This window comes from Pleurodeles waltl, chromosome 9 (genome assembly GCF_031143425.1).
Source record: "Pleurodeles waltl isolate 20211129_DDA chromosome 9, aPleWal1.hap1.20221129, whole genome shotgun sequence".
Classification (NCBI taxonomy): domain Eukaryota; kingdom Metazoa; phylum Chordata; class Amphibia; order Caudata; family Salamandridae; genus Pleurodeles; species Pleurodeles waltl.
This window is the reverse complement of record NC_090448.1, coordinates 34136250-34159075: the sequence shown is the minus strand read 5'-3', so window position 1 is coordinate 34159075 and position 22826 is coordinate 34136250. Positions and strand designations below refer to the sequence as shown.

Below are 22826 nucleotides of genomic sequence, written 5' to 3'. Positions count from 1 at the left end.
GGACTACCTATGGCCCAGAGACTGAACCCGTAAGTGTGGTACTTACCTCAGAAACTGTACTTACCTCCCCCACGAACTGTTGAAAATTGCAGTGTCTCCACTTTTAAAATAGCTTGACATTTTATTGACTTGTACAATATTGAAACTATTCAAAGTCTCAACTATTACTATGCAAAGTACCTTTCATTTAATGTACTTACCTGCTAAATGAATCTTGTGGTTCTATAAATAAAAGAATAGTTTTCTATATTAAAAACCTAATGGCCTGACGTTAAGTCATTGAGTGTGTGCTTTCACTTATTGCTTATTTGTGTACAACAAATGCTTAACACTACCCTCTGATAAGCCTAACTGCTCGACCACACTACCACAAATAGAGCATAAGTATTATCTATTATTGCCTCGGTCAAGCCTCTTGAGGAACCCCTGGACTCTGAGCACACTACACCTCATTTTGATATAGTATACCCAGAGCCAGCTTCCTACACCCACGCATCCTGGTCTGGCAAGAGGTAGTCAATATGCGATTTTACAAGACCTCTCTTGAAGGTCAGCTTGGGAGGGATATCAGCGCTAGTGCTGCCATTTACGATGCTTAAGCCATTCTCATAGATCAGATATTTCAGTTGAGTTGCAATCGCACTCAAAGTTTCTATGATTCGCTCAGATGCCCCCATGGCTATCCCTTGAGCTGCTTGTATACATCGAGTAATCTAGCCTCCTCAACCCTCTTCAGAGTCTCGTGTTACAGTCACCAGCAATAAGTTTTAAAGGTACCACCTTTTATACTCTGCAAAATATCAGCAAGGAGGGCCAAGTAGGGGAAGGGACATTATGGGGGACGGATCTAATATAAATATTTATAATAATGAGTCGCACCCCCCATGGGAGGTTTTACTTTTACTTCTACCCCCAACAAATCCTTCCACTTTGCAACTTTTTCCACTGTTGGAAAAAGATCTAATTTTAACCAGATGAGCAGGCCACCAGAGGCTCTGTCCAAGGTAGAAGGAAGAGCATTTGCCGTAAAAGTAATGTACCCACATTTAAAAACCAGAACCACTGCCCACATCTCCTGCAAAAGTATTATCAGATGGGTATCAATAAACTCTTCCCACTCTGGGTCTGCTAGCTTTGCTTGCAGCCCGGCCACATTTCAGGATAATACTCTTATGAGATCTTTACCAGGCGACCCACAAAATAAGACCCTGCACTTCCAGAGTAGAGTTCGACTCTGCATTTAAAACTGTATCCTTTCCTTTATCTTAACACCTATTGCTGGATCCTGTGAAATCCTCCCCCCCGCTAGTGGGAACCAGAGTCTCCAGGGTAGACTTCACCTCTGCCATTAAAGCAGTATCCCTGCCCTTCTCTCTTGCCAACTATCACTGAGCCCTGTATCAACAGTGCTCCAGCCAGCCCATCCAAGTCACCATAAGAGTTGATTGCATATAAGACCTGACCATCCATTTCCCGGCTGTCAATCAGTCTCGGCTAGGTTGGAACAGTTATCCATATTAGCGGGTCGGTGTAAAGGAGCTAGGGGATTGCAAGCTGCTGTGATCCAGTCGTCCCTTGTTGAATTAGGGGCAGTAAATTTAAGTCTTATATTTGAGCTTGAATTGGGCCCAGAACTTAACTCCATAGCCATCAACTGATCCACCATTTTACAGCTCCTACGTTTCAGCCCTATATAATCAGTTTGCGGTCCTGTTGGGCTACAGCGAGTAGCATACAGGATGTCATCCCTAATTACAGATTTACATCCCCTGATGTGACAAAGCCAATGAATTGCTTTGTTCACACAGGAGTTTTGTGCTTCTTTACCTCCATGCGGGAGTCCTGAAACATTTGTCAAATAGAGGTCACTCGACATGCACGTGTACTCCATAATACCACTTGAGCCATTATGGCCAGGGGGGTTTCTGGCCTCTCTGGCTGGCGTGACCCCTAATGGGTTGAGATCTGTGGCTAGTGTTCTGCTTAAAAATTTATCTTCCCTTAACAAGCTCCCCTCTTTCCAAGCTAGTGGGAATTACAGGTACATTGCCAGAAAAACCTTTGTTGACCGGGACTATTTCTAGTGCCATTTCGCAGTGTAAGCTTGAGGGCAAGATTATCCTGCTGGGCTGGGTGGCTACTTTGTCAACACCTACTTTGGCGCAGATATTCTCCACCAGTGCTGAAAGTTTGGTCACCTTTGTGTCTAAATCACTTACCAACCTGCTCATGCACCCGCACAAACTTATTTCTCCCCTTAATAACTGGAATTGTGCAAGGAATCTGCTGGTTCCTGTAGTCACCCCAAGCTGTGCTGCCATCGCGACCTACACTAAATTAACATGGTAGACGAAGACTACTTGTAGTCTTATCCACCTTATTAAGAGATTCAAACTCCAGCCAATAAGGTGGAGAGACAGACTTCAAATCCAGAGAAAGGCACTGACAGATTTTCAGAGCACACCACAAGTACATAATATTTAGATCCATCAAAGGTAAGGAGAGCAGTTCGTACACGAATCAATGATACCAAATGCTGGAGAAGTGTGGTTGCAGGTAAGTCCCTTTTCCTTCTCCAGCAGTCTCTTTTACAGACTGGTTAATTAAGACTAACATGGCAGCACCATAGAAAAATGTTAGTAGCAGTGAGACTCACTGTAAGGGACAGGTTTAAGCAACATCTTCCCTACTGCTGACTGTGCTCCAGAGTGCCCATTAAGGAAGTAGAGCTTGGCCAAAGAGTGGATCCTCCTTCAGAGTGGCACTCAGCAGATGTTTTCCAGAGGCATGCCAGTAAGAGCCGGTGTAGCTGCATGTCTCTGGTAAACTAAACTGTGACCATACCAGGTAATGGTCTGCCCATCCTAGCACAGGGTGTGGTCATTCAGGATACAATCCATATCGAAATGCCTTGTTTTGACAAGGTTCTGTCTTTGTTAGATGGGCTCAAAAAAGCAGAGCCTTGTTGAAGCAAGGCATATCAAGATGGCAAAAGACCGTACTTGAGATTAAGAGAATTCAATGTCTTTTCAGCTGCCTAACTTGATTGCAGAAAAAGGTAGGTAGACAGGCGAGATAATTTAAGTGGAATATCAGGAGCCTACCAAAATGTATGTAGGAGACATCAAGATGGCTTTGTTGGTCTTTGGCGAAAAAGGGTTGGTTTGGCTGTGTGGCCTATTTGCAGTCATAAGTGATGGCGCACAACAGCCAACTCAAAGCAATGTTAAGAAAGTCAGTTATTAGTTGGAAATTGTAGAGTTCAAGTAAAAAGTCTGCAACCTTCCATGTAATATGAAACAAAGTACTCCATTGTAGCCTTTGACTTGCTCAGAGTAGCGAGGCAAATCAGGCCAAGAACTACTCTCAGGAGGTAGTGCAGGCACACAGCAAATATGTCATAATAGTTCAGCCAGTGCTTTTATTTATAAAAAGGAAAAAGCCCTTTATTATGCACACATTACTTACTACAATTCATTTACAAATATTCACAAGTAGCAGTTGGAAATAACTAAACAACTATGGAAACACTCTCCTAATATTCTTGTATTTAAACTAGGCAATCAGTAATTCCAAGCCTTCAGCACCTTTTCTTTACGTTACCTTTATAAAAAAAAAAAAAAAAAAAAAAAAAGTTAAGACTGGTTCTCTAATTATTCTAAGTGAACCAGCCTACTATGAAGGACCTGTTCTGTTCCATTATGTGAGGTTTATGTTTTTTCAGGTTTAGACTGAAGTAGGTTTTCTTTTTTCCTTTATTTTTGTGGTTGCAATAAAAGAAATTAAGAAAATTGCACCAGCTTGCAAAGATCAAACCTAACAACTTTGCCAATGCTGTTTTTTTGTGACCAGGATGCTACCACTGGACTCACAGTGGGATGCACTGGCTGGTTCCTAAATCCCAGGCCTAGACAGACCCACTGGAGGAGATGTGGTTCTCCTACACTCCATTGAGGATGCTGGTATTTTCTCATAAGTGGAAGAGAAACCAGCAAACTAGTAACTATAAATACCATTGGAATGGGAGTCACAGCAAGCTGTAAAGGCCCCTAATAGTCACCTGAAGGTATTACAATGACTGGCAACAGTTTTCACTGCACAAAGCCTGCAAGTGAAGACTTGTATGGAATGCTCATATGCTTTGATGTAAATCGGACATTGAAAGTCTCAAAGTAGAATGAGAATGAAGGTCTTGCAACCTAATGGTGTGAGGAACCATGCCTCATCATTTAGTGGGAATGATCCTATATTATGATAGGCATTGGATACATCTTATATGGTAACAGGTTGAAAGTGTGACGAGCTTCAATGTTTTCCATGTTGAATGAATGAGCCACCAGTGTTTGGAGTTGTGATATTTTTTGTGCATCCCCCTCTTCCATAATATCTTTCCCTCTTCTCAGGTCTCCCCTTTTGAAAGTCTTAAGAGGAAGACGTATTTTTTTTAATTTTTTTTTTTTAAATCAGTTGAATGAGCCTTTTCATTGCCTGCTCTTTCATGCTCAGCTTCTTGAGGTTATCATCAGCCTGTCAGCAAAATGCCTTCTTGGTCCTTGAAATACGTTCGGGACACTTAATGGACGAAGGAGCAATTCTCCAGTGCGCTAAAATTTGGTAAGGATGAGCAGATCACGCAAAGTATATGGGTCAATGGTAATTTTTTTCCTTCCACAACTGGATGTTTAGATGGAGATGGGATGCCTACTAAAGTAATGAGCTAAAAGTGGTAGGGAAAATCCAAACAATTTCGAAAGGCTTTTAAAAAAAAAAAAAAAAAAAAAAAAAAAAAAGTGAGCAAAAGCAAATCAAATTACAAAACAAATACCTTTTTCAGTCCAACAACAGGATTTGAAACCACAGAAGTGTTCAAGAATATTTTCCACATCAGCTGAAATAAAGAACTAAGGTTCTGTGGTAACTTACATCTCAAAGAAATATGGGGAATGGCAGCTGTTAAGGAGAAATGTCTTGTTTTCAACTTTACATGAAGGAGGTCCCCCCGCCTGGATTTCCTTCATTTACGCTATAGGGATATTTAATTATTTCCTATTAATGGCCTTTTTAATCTGTCTGAAAAATATTTGAAATGCATAAAATTTGGCTATATTAGGCTGCAGGTTCTTTGGTGAGAACTCTTTCCCAAAGTAGTTTAAAATATATATATTAGAAAAAAGGTGTTCCAGAATTCTGCACACGGGGGTGTTATTGTACTGCCTATGATCATCAAAAAAGATCATACAATGCAAAACTCTAGGTTGGTGGGGAGTTTCGAATGAGAGCCGTTTGAGGCTCAGGAAGGGGAGAGATTATGTTCAGCCCACAGTTCGGTTGTGCCTTGCTAGGAGTATGAGTTTTACCGAGGCATTCAGACAAACTACTATGAACTCCTGGGTCTAGTACATAACTAGAAACTAAACTTCACAGAACGTGCTTGCTGAGATATTTCCGGACTATATTTTTTAATATGGAAAAAATACAAAGTAAAAAAGACAACTGGATGTACCTCAACTACTGTTTCATGAAAAACAGGACTGCTTGCCCACAAATAGTAGTGTTCAGAATGTAGTAATGTATTGGTGAGGGGAGCTGTGCAAAAAAACCACCACCCAAAAGCTAGAGCCAGGCATAGTTTTCCCATAACAAACTATTTTTTTTATTTTGAGGATAAGAGTCACAGACATTACTTATGTAATAATGGCAACCTCTGGAAACTGAACAGGGATGGCAAATCTTCCACTCTCGCCACAACGTTCAGAGGTGTTCACTGGAGAAATTAGTGTCACAGATCACATCAGATTTATGAGACTCATAAGGTGCTTGGATTCCGCTGGCCAAAGGAAGCTAAACGAGCTGCGACTGGCACAGCCCTAGAGTAGGATACTGCTTTTACTTCCTTTAACCCGTTGGGTGCCCAGGACGAGGTGGTCTCATCCACATCCGTGAGGCGTAACCACCTCAGTACCTCGAAGACAACATCCTCAAACCCTCCCAGTCCGGCTTCAGACGCAACCACAGCACCAAAACCGCCCTCCTCGCCGCTACAGACGACATCAGAAGCCACCTCGACAATGGAGAAACATCAGCCCTCATCCTCCTAGACCTATCAGCCGCCTTTGACACCGTCTGTCACCACACCCTAAAATCCTGCCTCCACGCAGCAGGAATCCAGGACCAAGCCCTCGGATGGACCGCATCCTTCCTCGCCGGCAGAACCCAAAGAGTCCGCCTCCCCCGTACCAATCCAAAGCCTTCAACATCATCTGCAGCGTACCCCAGGGCTCACCCCTCAGCCCGACGCTGTTCAACATCTACATGGCCCCCCTCGCACAAGTGGCTCGCCAGCACAACCTCAACATCATCTCCTACGCCGACGACACCAAACTCATCCTCTCCCTCACCAAGGACCCGCACACCGACAAAACCAACCTCCACGAGGGACTAAAAGCCATCGCTGACTGGATGAGAGACAGCCGGCTAAAACTGAACTCTGACAAAACAGAGGTCCTCATCCTTGGGTGCACCCTCTCCGCCTGGGACAACTCATGGTGGCCGTCCACGCTGGGTCCCCCACTGACAACCACCGACAGCGCACAAAACCTCGGCTTCACCCTCGACTCCTTACTCTCCATGTCAAAGCAGGTCAGTGCCATCTCCTCCTCCTGCTACAACACCATCCACCCACCCTCGATCTGGTATGGGCCCTGGGAAGCACTAGTGTCTATTCCCCCCCACACCCCCACCCCAGGGGTCCTCGCACTCACTCCCATAGGCAGGGCTGGAAGGAGAATGGCTTCTCTTCCGATCACAGACTGGGGGCAGGAGAGGCATCAAAGGAAAGGCCTTTTCTTTCTCTCTGAGCATTTCTGCTGCCCGATTGTAAAGGGGTGTTTGTTGTTTTTATATTTGTGCAAAAGGGGAGAGACCCTAGGGCGGCGGTGGCAGTGGTATGGCCACACACACACACACACACACACACACACACACACACACACACACACACACACCCTCTCCCCCCAAAATGGGGACACAGTTGTTCTACCCACTGATGGGCAGATGGGGCAATTACCCCCCCCCAAAAAAAAAAATCAACTCCCTGGGGGGCAGAAAGCCTACTAGATGCCCGAAAATATTAACAAATAGTGGGGTGGTGGCTACCAACCAGTATGGGCATGGTTATGCCCCCACCCCAACTGAAGGAGGTAACAGTCTTTCAGCTCTCCCCCCGCACACTAAAACATCTTATCCCACGGCAAGCAAGAGGACATTTGATTATTTTGGGTTCGGATTTAACATTTGGGCCATGAGAGCTTGTCTAACTCTCAAAATCGTCCCACTTGGAATGGTGAGAGGTGCACTTTTTGGCTTTTGGGACACTGCCATGTAGAAAAGTCTACAAGGCTTAGACACATCTGAAAACGAAACAGCTAGGTGAGCCCAGGGTGGTGTGCTTCACATGCACCCCACACCATTTCCTTACCCACAATGCCCTCCAAACCTCCAACTTTGCTGGAAATCACACAATTTTCCCCACATTTTTGTGATGGAACCTTCCCGAATCTGCAGGAATCCACAAAATTCCTACCATCCAGCATTGCTGCATCTATACCAATAAACATTCTGCCCCACTTGTAAGCCTAAGGACGTTTTTTTTTCCCAAACTGCCCTGTTGGACCCCCCTTGGTTCTCCCTCATTTTCAACATGTTTTTGGCTCTTCCCGGTCAAAGGCACTTGGCCCACCTACACAAGTGAGGTATCATTTTTACTGGGAGACTGAGGGGAACATTAGGTGGTAGGAAATTTGTGTTGGTGCAGTGATCCCACACAGCAATGTGGGAAAATGTGATTGAGGTTTGCTTAGGATTCTGGGTAAGAACACACAAGGGGATCCAAGCAAGTCACACCCCCCTGGACTCCCTTGGGTGTCTAGTTTTCCAGAAGTGTTTCGGTTTGGAAGGTTTCCCTATATGGCAGCTGAGCCCAGAACCAAAAATGGAGATGCTCCTCCCCCTAAACCCCCGACCCCCGCAAAGACAGGTAGTTTTGCATCTGATAATTTTGATGTGTCCACATAGTGTTTTGGGGCATTTCCTGTCGCGGGCACTAGGCCTATCCACACAAGTGAGGTACCATTTTTAATCGGGAGACTTGGGGGAACGCTGGGTGGTAGCAATTTTGTGGCTCCTCAGATTCCACAACTTTCTTTCTCCTAAATGTGAGGAAAAAGTTTTTTTTGGGCCAAATTTTGAGGTTTGCAAATGAGTCTGGGTAACAGAACCTGGTAACAGCCCAACAAGTCATCCCATCCTGGATTCCCCTAGGTGTCTAGTTTTAAACAATGCACAGGTTTGGTAGGTTGCCCCAGGTGCCAGCTGAGCTAGAGGCCAAAATCCACAGCTAGGCATTTTCCAAAAAGCATGTCAGATTTCAATGTAAAAATGTAATATGTCCATGATGCGTTTCCTCTCTCGGGCATTAGGCCTACCTAGGCAAGTGAGGTACCATTTTATATCAGGAGACTCGGAGGAACACAGAATAGCAGAACAAGTGTTATTGCACCTTGTCTTTCTCTACATTTTTTCATTCAAAATGTAAGACAGTGTGTAAACAAAAAAACATCTATTTGAGAAATGCCCTGTAATTCACATGCTAGTATGGGCACCCCGGAATTCAGAGATGTGTAAATAACCACTGCTTCTCAATACCTTTTCTTATGCCCATATTGTAAATACAAAGGTTTCCTTGATACCTATTTTTCACTCTACATATATTTCACCAAATGAATTGCTGTATACCCAGTATAAAATGAAAACCCATTGCAAGGTGCAGCTCCTTTATTGGCTCTGGGAACCTACAAGTCCTCTATATCCCCACAACCAGAAGAGCCCAGAAAACGTAACAGTATATTACTTTTGAAAATCTGACATCGCAGGAAAAAGTTAGAGTAAAACTGCCTTTTTTTTTCACCTTAATTTCAATATTTTATTTCAGCTGTTATTTTCTGTAGGAAAACTTTGTAGGATCTACACAAAGGACCCCCTTGCTGACTTCAGAATTTAGTCTACTTTTCAGAAATGTTTAGCTGTCCAGGATCCAGCATCGTTTCACATCCATTACGGTCACTAACTGGAAGGAGGCTAAAAGCACAAAAACAAAAATAGATAAAAAATGGGGTATGCCCCAGTAAAATGCCAAAATTGTGTTGAAAAATGTGATTTTTAGATTCAAGTCTGCCTGTTCCTGAAAGCTAGGAAGATGGTGATTTTAGCACCACAAACCCTTTGCGGATGCCATTTTCAGGGAAAACTAAATTTTTGCTGTATTTTGGCTCATTTCCTGGTCTCCTCTAGGGGAACCCACAAGCTCTGGGTACCTCTAGAATCCCTAAGATGTTGGAAAAAAAGGATGCAAATTTGGCGTGGTTGGCTTATGGGGACAAAATGTTATGAGGGTGCGAACTGCCCCAAATAGCCAAAACAAAAGGCCCGGCACCTGAGGGGAAGAAAGGCCAAGCAGCAAGGGATTAAGATTCATCTGCTTGTCCTGCATCAAACACCACACTGCATCCAGGCAGCACTCCATCACTCCCCAGGCATCAATCAAGAAACATCTGGATGTTACCTGATTACAACTATCAACCAAAGACTGAACTGTGCCAGAGTCAGAGGTCCCGGTTACTGATTGGGAGAAAAGAGCCTTGAGGGACCTCACAAGACAGGGGTGGCAGACCTAGCGTAAGATTTCCTAGCCAGACACACGGACTGAAAGGTAAAAAAACAAAAACAAAAAAACACAAGTTTATTGCCAGTACCCCCAATGCTCAACACTTAGGGGCTCATTAGGTCTTTGGCAGTCTGAATCATCTGCCCGCCAAAGCAGTGGGGAGGATCCTGCCATCATACCCGTATTATGATGTTCCTGTTGGTTAGCCTGACGGGAGCAGTGCAACTGTATTGGTCTCGGCGCCAATACCATAGCAAAACCAGCACCCTGGCAAAGCAGACAGTACGCATTCCAACGGTGCTGGGCAGGGAGGGGGGCCGGGGGGGATGCACTGTGTTTCTGCCAGCCTTTCATGGTGGAAACTGGACTTGTGATCAGTGCAGCAGCATTGAACTCAGCTCTGCCTTGGATGACATGACTCAGCGATCAGGAACCATGTTCCTGGCGGGGACGGCTGTCCCCTGGCAGTCCCAACCACCAGGGTCATAATGTGGCAGTCAGACAGCCTACTGTAGAATGAAGAGGTCCAACCGTCATCATGAGGCTGGTGGTCTCATGACCGTCAGCCTAGTAATCAGGCCCTTAGCCAAAGCAATGGTGATAACAACATGGTCCACGGTGCCAAACACATAATCCCTATTGCTTACCTCCGAAAGGGTGAAAGCCGAACTGAAAATTAGAGTGCAATCTATTGCGCTCTAAATACTGCTACAATTAGATAGTAACCTACAGCCTTCATGATTTTACTCAATGAAGGGTAACAGTTAAATCATTCTAGAATATACAACATGGTGTGGGTCTTGTCAGAGCCTTTTTAACACTGGCGTACAACTCCTTCACAGTAAGGAAATACTGATTAGAATAGTACTATCTGCTGCTAATCCATCAACATTATTTAATGTTCCAACAAAGTCCTTGGCAAGAATCCCAGCTACTCTAGGATATTTAACATCCTATTCGATTGCGCTTATTAGTAATGGCAAAGTGTGTTGAATGCACAATTTACGACTCATCCTCTGAACTTTTCATTGGATGGGAATCCCCCAAACTCTCCAGGAAGTTCGCTTGCAAGATGGTAAGATGATTTTCCTAACAGAAACATAAGAGCAAGCTTCCTTCCAGATCAGGACAAAAGTAGAAAATGCTTCTCAACATGTACAACTGTAGAGGAAGCTTCCTCCACCACCACCTCAGCAGCAGCAGAGGACGCTTCAACATACAGCAGTAGGGTATGTGTCCATCACACACTGAGTAGCAACCAGCACAGCCTTTCTCCGAATGCAGCGGGAGTAGCAAGCTTCCCACCAGGAGCAGGATCAAAAATATGGTGTTCTTCATCAACACACACAGCAGGACAATCGTCTGCCCAATACTTTGTCAGCATTTTCACAGGCAGCATGAAGAGCAGTAATGAAAATGTCACTTACCCAGTGTACATCTGTTCGTGGCATTAGTCGCTGCAGATTCACATGTTGAGCACAGTCCGGTGCCTGGTGTTGGGCTCGGAGTATTACAAGTTGTTTTTCTTCGAAGAAGTCTTTTTTGGTCACGGGACCGAAGGACTCCTCCCTCTTCGGCTCCATTGCGCATGGGCGTCGACTCCATCTTAGATTGTTTTCCCCGCAGAGGGTGAGGCTGGAGTTGTTTGCTATAAATAGTGCCCATGCAATGGAGTGAATACGTATGTACATAAAAAGTTTATAATAATTATTTACAAATGTACAAATGTTTAAGATTCAAGATTTACTTCTAAACGGCTACAGGCTTCCCGGGGAGGCGGGAGGGCACATGTGAATCTGCAGCAACTAATGCCACGAACAGATGTACACTGGGTAAGTGACATTTTCAGTTCGATGGCATATGTTGCTGCAGATACACATGTTGAGCATAGACTATAAAGCAGTTACCTCCCCTAAAAGCGGTGGTTTAGCCTGTAGGAGTTGAAGTAGTTTGGAATAATGTTCTTAGTACAGCTTGGCCCACTGTAGCTTGTTGTGCATTTAGTACATCTACACAATAGTGTTTAGTAAATGTATGAGGCGTAGACCAGGTTGCAGCCTTACATATTTCGCTCATAGGAATGTTTCCTAGAAAGGCCATTGTAGCACTTTTCTTTCTGGTTGAGTGTGCCTTTGGTGTAATAGGCAATTCTCTCTTGGCTTTAAGATAGCATGTTTGAATACATCTGACTATCCATCTAGCAATGCCTTGTTTAGAGATTGGATTTCCTATGTGTGGTTTTTGAAAAGCTATGAACAGTCGTTTTGTTTTCCTGATTAACTTTGTTCTGTCAATGTAGTACATTAGTGCTCTTTTGATGTCTAATGTATGTAGTGCCCTTTCAGCCACGGAATCTGGCTGTGGGAAGAACACTGGTAATTCTACTGTTTGATTTAAATGGAATGGTGAGATTACTTTTGGTAGAAATTTTGGATTTGTTCTTAGAACTATTTTATTTTTGTGTATTTGGATAAATGGTTCTTGTATGGTAAATGCCTGTATTTCACTTACTCTTCTGAGGGATGTGATTGCAATGAGAAATGCGACTTTCCACGTTAAATATTGCATTTCACAGGAATGCATCGGTTCAAAAGGTGGACCCATGAGTCTTGTTAAGACGATGTTAAGGTTCCATGAAGGAACTGGTGGTGTTCTTGGTGGTATAATTCTTTTTAGCCCTTCCATGAATGCTTTAATAACTGGTATTCTAAATAGAGACGATGAATGAGTAGTTTGTAGGTAAGCAGATATTGCTGCAAGGTGTATTTTTATAGATGAAAAAGCGAGGTTTGCTTTTTGCAAATGTAGTAAGTATCCCACTATGTCCTTTGTAGAGGCATGCAATGGTTGGATTTGATTGGTATGGCAGTAGCAAACAAATCTTTTCCACTTAGATGCATAGCAGTGTCTAGTGGAAGCTTTTCTAGCTTGTTTTATGACCTCCATACATTCTTGTGTGAGGTCTAAGTGTCCGAATTCTAGGATTTCAGGAGCCAAATTGCTAGATTCAATGATGCTGGGTTTGGATGCCTGATCTGTTGTTCGTGTTGTGTTAACAGATCTGGTCTGTTGGGTAGTTTGACATGCGGTACTAGTGAAAGGTCTAGTAGAGTTGTATACCAAGGTTGTCTTGCCCATGTGGGTGCTATCAGTATGAGTTTGAGTTGGTTTTGACTCAATTTGTTTACTAGATATGGAAGGAGAGGGAGAGGGGGAAAAGCGTATGCAAATATCCCTGACCAACTCATCCATAGAGCATTGCCTTGTGATTCGCGGTGTGGGTACCTGGATGCGAAGTTTTGGCATTTTGCGTTTTCTTTTGTTGCGAACAAATCTATCTGGGGTGTTCCCCAAATTTAAAAGTAATTGTTCAGAACTTGGGGGTGAATTTCCCCATTCGTGGACTTGTTGGTGATCTCGCGAAAGGTTGTCTGCTAGTTGGTTTTGGATCCCTGGAATAAATTGTGCAATTAGGCAAATGTGGTTGTGAATCGCCCACTGGCATATTTTTTGTGTTAGGAGACACAATTGTGTTGAGTGTGTTCCTCCTTGTTTGTTTAAATAATACATTGTTGTCATGTTGTCTGTTTTGACAAGAATGTATTTGTGTGTTATTATGGGTTGAAAGGCTTTTAACGCTAGAAATACTGCTAAGAGTTCTAGGTAATTTATATGAAATTTTGTTTGGTGTACGTCCCATTGTCCTTGAATGCTGTGGTGATTGAGGTGTGCTCCCCACCCTGTCATGGAAGCATCTGTTGTTATAACGTATTGAGGCACTGGGTCCTGAAATGTCCGCCCTTTGTTTAAATTGTTGCTGTTCCACCATAGAAGCGAGAGGTATGTTTGGCGGTCTACCAACACCAGATCTAGAAGTTGACCCTGTGCTTGTGACCATTGTGATGCTAGGCACTGTTGTAAGGGTCGCATGTGTAGTCTTGCGTTTGGGACAATGGCTATGCATGATGACATCATGCCTAGAAGTTTTAGCACAAATTTTGCTTGTATCTTTTGGTTTGGAAACATAGCACTTATTACCTTGTGGAATGCTTGAACTCTTTGTGGACTTGGAGTGGCAATTCCTTTTGATGTGTTGATGGTTGCCCCTAGATATTGTTGTGTCTGACACGGTTCGAGGTGTGACTTTGTATAGTTGATGGAGAAACCCAGTTTGTGAAGGGTTTGTATGACATATGTGGTGTTGTTTGTGCACTTTCTTACTGTGTTGGTTTTGATTAGCCAATCGTCTAGGTAAGGAAACACATGTATTTGTTGTCTCCTGATATGTGCTGCTACTACTGCTAGACATTTTGTGAATACTCTTGGTGCAGTTGTTATTCCGAATGGCAACACCTTGAATTGGTAATGTATTCCTTGAATACGAACCTTAGGTACTTTCTGTGAGAAGGATGTATCGGTATATGAAAGTACGCATCTTTTAGGTCTAATGTGGTCATGTAATCTTGCTGTTTGAGCAGTGGAATGATATCTTGTAGTGTGACCATGTGAAAGTGGTCCGATATGATGTAGGTATTTAGTGTCCTGAGATCTAATATTGGTCTTAATGTTTTGTCTTTTTTTGGAATTAGAAAGTACAGGGAGTAAACTCCTGTGTTTTTTTGTTGTACTGGTACTAACTCTATTGCATCCTTTTGCAGTAGTGCTTGAACTTCTAGTCCTAAAAGTTCTAAATGTTGTGGTGACATTTTGCGTGTTTTTGGAGGGATGTTTGGTGGGAATTTGTGGAATTCTATGCAATAGCCATGTTGGATTATTGCTAGTACCCAATTGTCTGTTGTAATCTGCTGCCAAGATTGGTAGAATTGGCTTAGTCTTCCCCCCACTGGTGTTGAGTGAAGGGGTTGTGTGACTTGAAAGTCACTGTTTAGGTGGAGGTGTTTTTGGAGTCTGGAATCTTCCCCTACTCCTTGGGAATTGACCCCCTCTATATCCCCTGAAATTTCCCCTTTGGAATGAACCCTGATATGGTGTGGTTCTTGTTTGTTGGTTGGTGGTGTCTGTGGGTTGGCCACGAAACCCCCCTCTAAATGGAGTTTTTCTAAAAGAGCCTCTGCTCTGCGGGGAGTAGAGTGCGCCCATGGCTTTGGCCGTGTCTGTGTCCTTTTTAAGTTTTTCAATGGCTGTGTCCACTTCAGGGCCAAAAAGTTGTTTTTCGTTGAAGGGCATATTAAGGACAGCCTGCTGGATTTCAGGTTTGAACCCTGAAGTGCGGAGCCAAGCGTGTCTCCTTATGGTGACAGCAGTGTTGACTGTTCTTGCTGCAGTATCGGCTGCGTCCATTGAAGAGCGGATTTGATTGTTTGAGATCGTTTGTCCCTCTTCAACTACTTGCTGCGCCCTTTTTTGGTATTCCTGGGGAAGATGGTCTATGAGAAGTTGCATCTCATCCCAGTGTGCGCGGTCATATCGGGCTAGCAGCGCTTGAGAATTTGCGATGCGCCATTGGTTGGCTGCCTGTGATGCGACTCTTTTTCCTGCCGCATCAAATTTTCGGCTTTCTTTGTCCGGAGGTGGGGCGTCACCAGATGTATGGGAATTTGCTCTTTTGCGAGCTGCCCCTACTACTACGGAGTCAGGTGGTAACTGCGAAGTAATAAACACTGGGTCTGTGGGTGGTGGTTTGTATTTCTTATCCACCCTTGGGGTGATGGCTCTTGATTTTACGGGCTCTTCAAAAATTTGTTTTGCGTGCCGTAACATCCCTGGTAGCATTGGGAGACATTGATATTGGCTATGTGTAGCCGAGAGGGTGTTAAATAAAAAATCATCCTCTATAGGATAGGAATGCAGTTGGACATTGTGGAATTCTGCTGCCCTAGCCACCAGTTGCGAGTATGAGGTACTGTCCTCTGGCGGTGACGGCTTTGTGGGGTATGAATCGGGATCATTGTCCGGCACTGGGGTGTCGTATAGGTCCCAAGCGTCTTGATCCTGATTATCTTGACTTATAGTAGTTTGCGGTGTTTGTGCCGGCGATGCCTGTTGTGGTGGAGAGGGCGGAGGCGTGACTTTTTTAACCACTTTGGCTTGTGGTTGTGCGTCATCCTTGAGAAATCCGATCCTTCTTTTTCTCATTATTGGGGGAAGGGTTGATATCTTCCCTGTGTCTTGTTGGATGTACAGTCTCTTTTGTGTGTAGTCTGATTCTACACTTTGGAGCTCTTGTCCAAATCTGTGCATCTGGCCACTTATTCCTTGTTCCTCTGTGTAGGAAGGAGGTGTGGAACTTTTCGGCGCTGAGAGTGAATCTTTTTTCGGCTTCGGTACCGACTGAATTTTTGTGGCTTTCGGCAGTGTGTCTCGGTGCCGATGTTTTTCGGTGCCGGCATCTTGTTTTTGCTTCTCGGAGCCGCTATCTCGGCTCCGAGGTTGCTCCATGGCGGTCCCTCGACCGGAGTCGGGTGTCTTCGCTATGGGTGTGCCCTTTTTCGGCGCCTTCGACGGCTCGCCGGTTTTATGGGTCGAGCCATGGCCTGTTGGCAGTGGCGTCCCCTGGGCTTTTGTTTTTTCGATGGTTTTTATTTTCGACGTCTTACTCACTGTTTGTTGTTCGACGTCGGAGTCTCCGGATTCTGAGTCCGGAACCGAGAATGTTTCCTCTTCGTCGTCGAAACGTTGTTTTGTCGGCGTGGACGCCATTTGTAGACGCCTGGCTCTTCGGTCCCGGAGTGTTTTTCTGGACCGGAAGGCTCGACAGGCCTCACAGGTATCCTCCTTGTGCTCGGGGGACAAGCACAAGTTACAGACCAAGTGCTGATCTGTATAAGGATACTTACTGTGACATTTTGGGCAGAAACGGAACGGGGTCCGTTCCATCGGCTTCGATGTCGCACGCGGTCGGGCCGACCAGGCCCCAACGGGGGATCGAAGCTACCCCAAAGTCTTCCGATGATCGGTGTCGATGTACCTAACTATCCCGATACCGAACGGAACAATACCGACGCTTTCTTCCGAGATTCTGACTAACTTTCCGAACCGAAACACGGAGCGAAAAGGAATACGTCCGAACCCGACAGCGGAAAAAAACAATCTAAGATGGAGTTGACGCCCATGCGCAATGGAGCCGAAGAGGGAGGAGTCCTTCGGTCCCGTGACCAAAAAAGACTTCTTCGAAGAAAAACAACTTGTAATACTCCGAGCCCAACACCAGGCAGCGGACTGTGCTCAACATATGCCATCGAACAGTATGTTTTCTTCGCAGCATATGCACAAACATGCTAAAGTCCTTGCACACAAAAAACACCACAATGTCGGTCACCATGAAAAGAAAAAACAGGAAACCATGGTGCTAAGACTTAGACTGGGCTATGTTAACAGTATCAGAGAGACATGACCTAGACTTGAGTGCAGTTAACCTCTCCCTTAAAACGTGAACATGAAAGATAGTTTGAGCAACTCCAATTTAAAGGCATCTGGGAGAGACAAACACAACCGAATTCATTTTCAAACAAACATTCCCAAATGTAAAAATACAAAAACCTAAAGGTGACATATCAAAAAGATGCCAGGACACCAGAGAGGGTCTCCTGACGTCAGGATGTTTTCTCAAACGAAATCTATGCAAACGATTAGGAGTATATAGTCTGCAACCAAGAGAACACTGAAACAGAAGTTTTAATAAAACAAGACTTGCTGTGTCCCTTTCTTCCTTGCCAGAAAAAAATAAAAATTAAAAAAAGTCTTCAAGACCCAGCCTGCTAGGCAGGACAGGCCAGCCATTTGAGCTGGCAAACATGTTTCAAGTGCCCAGCGAGACAATCTTGCTAAGCTGCATAAAATTCAGAGGCATGAAAAGCACTGCTGTGTGTGAATTTGGGTATTTAAGAAGAAAGAATACATTTAATGCATGTGCATGAAAAATAAAAGGTGCCAACTAAAACAAAAATTAAATATAAGAATTATTGTTATTAACAGGAGACAGAAAAAGAATGTTTATAGGAGGTAGAACCATCCATTCCACAGAACAGATAAAGACTGAGGGGCAAAGTAGACAGGGCTCAGGAGTGTGCTGAGCCAGACAATGTTTTATGCTTAAAATTGTACATACATAGAAATGGATATGTGAATGGACGCAGATGTAACAGACTGTTAACCACACAGAAAAAAATTATCATTTTACTCACAGCATTAGCTGGGAAGGCCCTGAGCATGACCGCGGTGAAGCCTTTGTACAGCGATCCAATGCCTTCTTCTCGTATAAGTTCCCGTAAAACGTCTCTAAATCCATTAGGATACTTCCCAGGAGGTGCTATGAGGAAATAACTATCTTTTAACGACTTTTAGTACTTTAGAAAATATTTCTTCATACAAGAAGATCTGTTCTACTGTATTGTCTGTGCTAAAAGTTAATGGGAACTAACATTCCCAACCCAAGTGCATAAAATGTTACATTTACTTCATAGTTTAATATCTGCATCCAGGATTAGCAATTATTAATTTTGCCACACATGGAAAGTCAAAACAAGCAGTTTTATAGGCTTTATGTTACAGATGCTTAACGTTCAATTTTACAGACTACTTGGCCTTATTTAAAATAATAGTATAGATGCAGTATTTTGTTTACTGGACAAAATAAATAAAAAAAAAAAAAAAGTTTCTAATTTGAGACTCTGGGCATGCCAACAGTGTACCCGACCTTCAAATTAGTGACAAAATGTACTATTGAAAAACTTGTTCTGGTAAGATGGCCTTTAACCACTATAAGGCACATCAGACGTCTTTGGCCTGTTTGTCAGGATTTATAGAAACCTAGAAAAGATGTTAGATCTGCAACACACAAGCGTATATATGTTTGTGTACAAAACGCTTGCACTGCGATTTTGTTTACCAGGTATATGATCCAGTGAGCTTAAATATATTCTGATGGGAGGAGAAGTCAGGGTGCAAAAGGCGATAGTCCCTTGGACGGCACATGGCAAACACTTGTGTGCTACTCTCCAGGAATTAGGCAAATCAATGTAGATAGGGAGACAAACCTTTGCCAATTGTGAACCTAAACAGCTTAACAGGACAGTAAGGTGTCTCAGCAACCACAATGTCCATTTCCATATAAAGTCCTTTTAGTTAAACCTCTCAAGTCACAAATACGCATGCACAACTTTACGTACCAGTCTGAAAGCGGGATTTAAGTACATCAGGAGGAATCGCTACTGCCCAGTTAAAAATTCCTGCCATTCCACCAGCAAAAAGAATACTGGGTACACTGAGGTCACTGACACTGCAACATGTGAGAGATTGAAATAGGATTATTTTATTTTCAAAATTAACATGGGCACACAAGTTTTTAAACACTCTAGCTGGTCAAACAGGATTAACAAACTAAAGCTAAATGATAGGAATTCAGACCATCAGCTTAGAATGACGTCAAATACAGATCTCTAGGTGAAAATGAGTGGTATGTTACTTTGTTCCAACTGAATGGAGTACCCCCGCTAGAAAAAAAAAATGCAGCTTTTAATTAACTCCTAGGACTGTCCACTGCGGTGGTACATCAGGGTAATCAACGGTGACTAGTGACTAGTGTGGACCATCCCCCTGCATACCACCCAATCAGTTGCTCCACTTCTAGTCTGCTGCCTCTTATCCATCTCCCCTTCATCCGCACATGGCTTTCTCTTGCTGATAAATAGGTTTAAAAAAAATATTGAAGAGTAAACATTTTATAAGCTTTGTTTCTTGGAACATTCTCAAAATCCTACGCATTTTAATTATGGATGAGCGGAGCGGCACAGTTGTTTGTCTTAGCATAGATACAAGTTTTAAATGTACTACACCAGAAGGGCCATCCACAGAAGCAATTAGGACTCTGATGATACTTTTTATTATGGGGTTCCCATTTTCACTACCGGTTGAGATATAAATGTGTCGGGCATACATTCCACTCAAGACTGTCCAGAGTCGCAAGAAATGTCTGCTTTAAACAAATCTTGTGCAAAGGAAAGCTGTGGAGTTGTTGTAAGTGTACGGAAAGGAAATCAAATGACAACAAACCAGGATATATGCAAGATTACACTTATGGACTAGTAGATCAACAGCAGGTCTATTTTCTATCTGTATCTTAACCAGTTACAAAACATTATCAATGATAAAAAGTGATGCAGCGGCTTCACAAGGATTACAGTGCAAGCCCCATCTACGAGCGATACACTTTAGACACAATGGCTCGAGTAATGACGAGGCCAGACACTTGGCACGAGGATACAAATCATGCAGTAAAAACCAACAGCTGGGTAGACAGCTCAACCAGCAATGGACAGACTAGTAACATAAAACCAGTTTAACACGAGGCCACATTTTAGTGAAGGTTGATCACTTGAGGAAAGGATCGGTCAGGATTACTAACACCCAAATATTCCTGTTCTCTTGTGAGTGGGAGGAACAGGAACACAAACATTTCTGGCTACTCTGAACTTATTCCCATTCTACTCACCTTTTCCCCTCAGGGGTCAGAACGTTTTTGAGCCATTCATAAGTCATGAAGTACATTCCACTAGCTGGAACATCTAGGTTAAAAGCAAATGCATAAGAATTAGAGAGGGAAAAATACAAATTACAAGAACAATATACTACCAATAACTCCGAAGATGTGATGAAATGCTACCCGTCTTGACTGCTCACACTTTTTTTTTTTTTTTTTTTAAACTCAAAGGCAACAACAGAATAATGCAAAGACAGATAAATGCGGTCTTCCACTTTGCCGCCATGTACATAAGAGAGGTGCTAATGTGTGACTGTACTCAGACACCACCACAAGAGAGTATCAAGTATCAGCAACCCCCAGAACACACATCAAGTGATAATAATCTAAAGGAACAATTTCAGAACATGTGCTACAGTTTGCTTAAAATCTTATGGCTTAACATACAGAACGTTGGTCCCACACTATTGGTCGAAATTTGTGACCAGTATTTGTGTGACCAGGGTGGAACTTTGTAAGCTGACCTGTGTACTCGTAGGTCTGTTCATAAAATTCCAATTCAGTGGGTCACAACCCGAACTGCCTCTTGAATATTACAGAGGTAAGTCACAAATTGCAACTTACTCCAATCGGATGCTATCATAAGACTGGTGGCCTCCAGTATGCTTTGTAAATGACACCCAAACGACCACAAGAGTATCAGTGGCTTTTTGTAAAGGGCTAGGACACTGAATTGTATAAATATCAACAGCCCAAGAGATAAACACGTCACAATGCCTAAAAATAAGAAGAGACATGAGCATGGAGGTAGTGTCTTATGCTGCAGAACACCACTTACATTCCATGATTTTATAGTCTCCATTCCAAAGAAGAATTTGCAATTCTGATTACTCCAAACCAATGCAGAGTACTAATCTAGACACACCTTATGCTAGGGATGTCATGCTGTAAGATAAAGTGTGTCAACACATATGAGAAATCCAGTGTCTTAAAAGGAGACCGTACCAAGCGAGATACCATACAAACGTTTGTCCACAGAGTGGATGGGATCTTTTACATTAAAGAATGAATTATTTATACAGCACACGGAGTGCTGTAAGGAATGTTCGCTACATGGGTGAGAATCTCAGAAACTAATAAGAAGTCAAGACACCAAGGTCCATATATGCCTTTCTTTTCAGCTGAAAGTACTTCGACCTCAGCTCTTCACCTAAAATGACTCTATTATGTCAAAGATCTTATGTAATTCTGATGCTGATTTAACACCAAGCGATCCGGTTATTGTGGGGTGTCTGGACGTCTTGTATTCAGAAGAGTTTTAAGCTAATCTTATCCAATACGTCTTTTAATGATTGCCTTCTTTAAAATGAAATATTAATCTCCTCTACTATATTTGCAGCTCTGTAGAACTGCAATGCCCAGGTCATATTTACCCTCCGCATTCCCTTCTGAAGTCCACACACCATCGCTTCTTCCCCCTGGCTAGAGCAGGAAGGAAGGTCAGAGTGGGCTTCAGATCATAGTACTGGCAAAGAAAAAGCACTTGAAAATCTTTTAGCAGTTGATCAAAAGTGCACCACTGAGGTGACTACCAGTAACAATATTTACTTCCATTATGCACAACCTTCTCTTTGGAGCGGTGTCCTCTAAACAGGGGTGTCAGAAGAGCAGACATTTGAGTGTTTATCATGTCATATGTTTGAATCCCTTCCCAGCGCACCAATTACACCCAAACCTATTTTGTTCCCTACTCTTCTTTCTCAGGTCAGTTATAAGATGTAACCCGGAAAGTGGATGCTGGACTCGAGCACACAGTTATCCTAAATACCAGTTTGAATGGGAGGTCTTTGGAGAGCGACGCGTTATTGTAACTCCTAAAATAAGAATGGTAAATTCTTAGACATTACAAGTTTCAGGAGACAAGAATCTACTGCAATGCACAGATCCTTGTCAGCATTAACACCCGTCAGGGTCAGGGTCAGATAAGTTGGGAAGGGTTAAGTTAGCATGGTCAATGATGGACACAAGAGGGCCAAACAGCATCAGATTGCAGAAAAAAAAAAAAAAAGTGCAGTTCCTCACTGGGATTGGAATATCAAATGCTTGGACCCTAGGAACAGGGCACTGTGGTTTTGGGGCCAGGCGGCCCACTTTAAACAGGACTGGTTTTACACACTGAATATTGATGCATATTACCCTCTTACTGAATATAAATGTAGTCTGAGAAGTCTAAATTCTTCGAGTCTGGTGTGTCTTGATTTCAAGTGCGATATTGTGAGTATACCATCTTCTATTTACGTAAATAGGCCCCAAACTTCATGGTTATATGGGGGTACAAAATAAATAGTTAATTGGCTTTTTTGTAAAATATCCAGGGGTCAGGCACAACCATGAAAGTGTATTAAACAAATCAGGCAATCAATATTGCTGGCCAATAGTTATAACAATTCATAAATTTAGTTGATCTTGCAGTTAATAAAAATCAATGAAACTCTAGCAACATCACGTCACTGAAGTACTTCATTGAGAAAAAAAAAAAAGAAAAAGGTGGCAAAGATAAAAAGGTATTGTTACATAAGTCAAACTGCACACCAGAACTGGCTGATGAACATAGATCACTCAATGTTGGTGGGGCATGCTACCCTTCCAGTGTCATCTGCCTGTCTA

The 22826-nt window shown here is 43.1% G+C and overlaps 1 protein-coding gene across 1 annotated transcript in view; it reads right to left on the bottom strand.

Moving 5' to 3' along the window:
• SLC25A20 (solute carrier family 25 member 20) overlaps positions 1 to 22826 on the bottom strand; it is a 61152-nt gene that overhangs the window by 4707 nt on the left and 33619 nt on the right. The window contains exons 6-8 of the mRNA XM_069206210.1: positions 20172 to 20244; positions 18850 to 18959; positions 17866 to 17990 (exon numbers count right to left, since the gene is read on the bottom strand). Coding sequence (XP_069062311.1) covers positions 17866 to 17990; positions 18850 to 18959; positions 20172 to 20244 — 308 coding nt within the window. The remainder of the gene's footprint in view (positions 1 to 17865; positions 17991 to 18849; positions 18960 to 20171; positions 20245 to 22826) is intronic.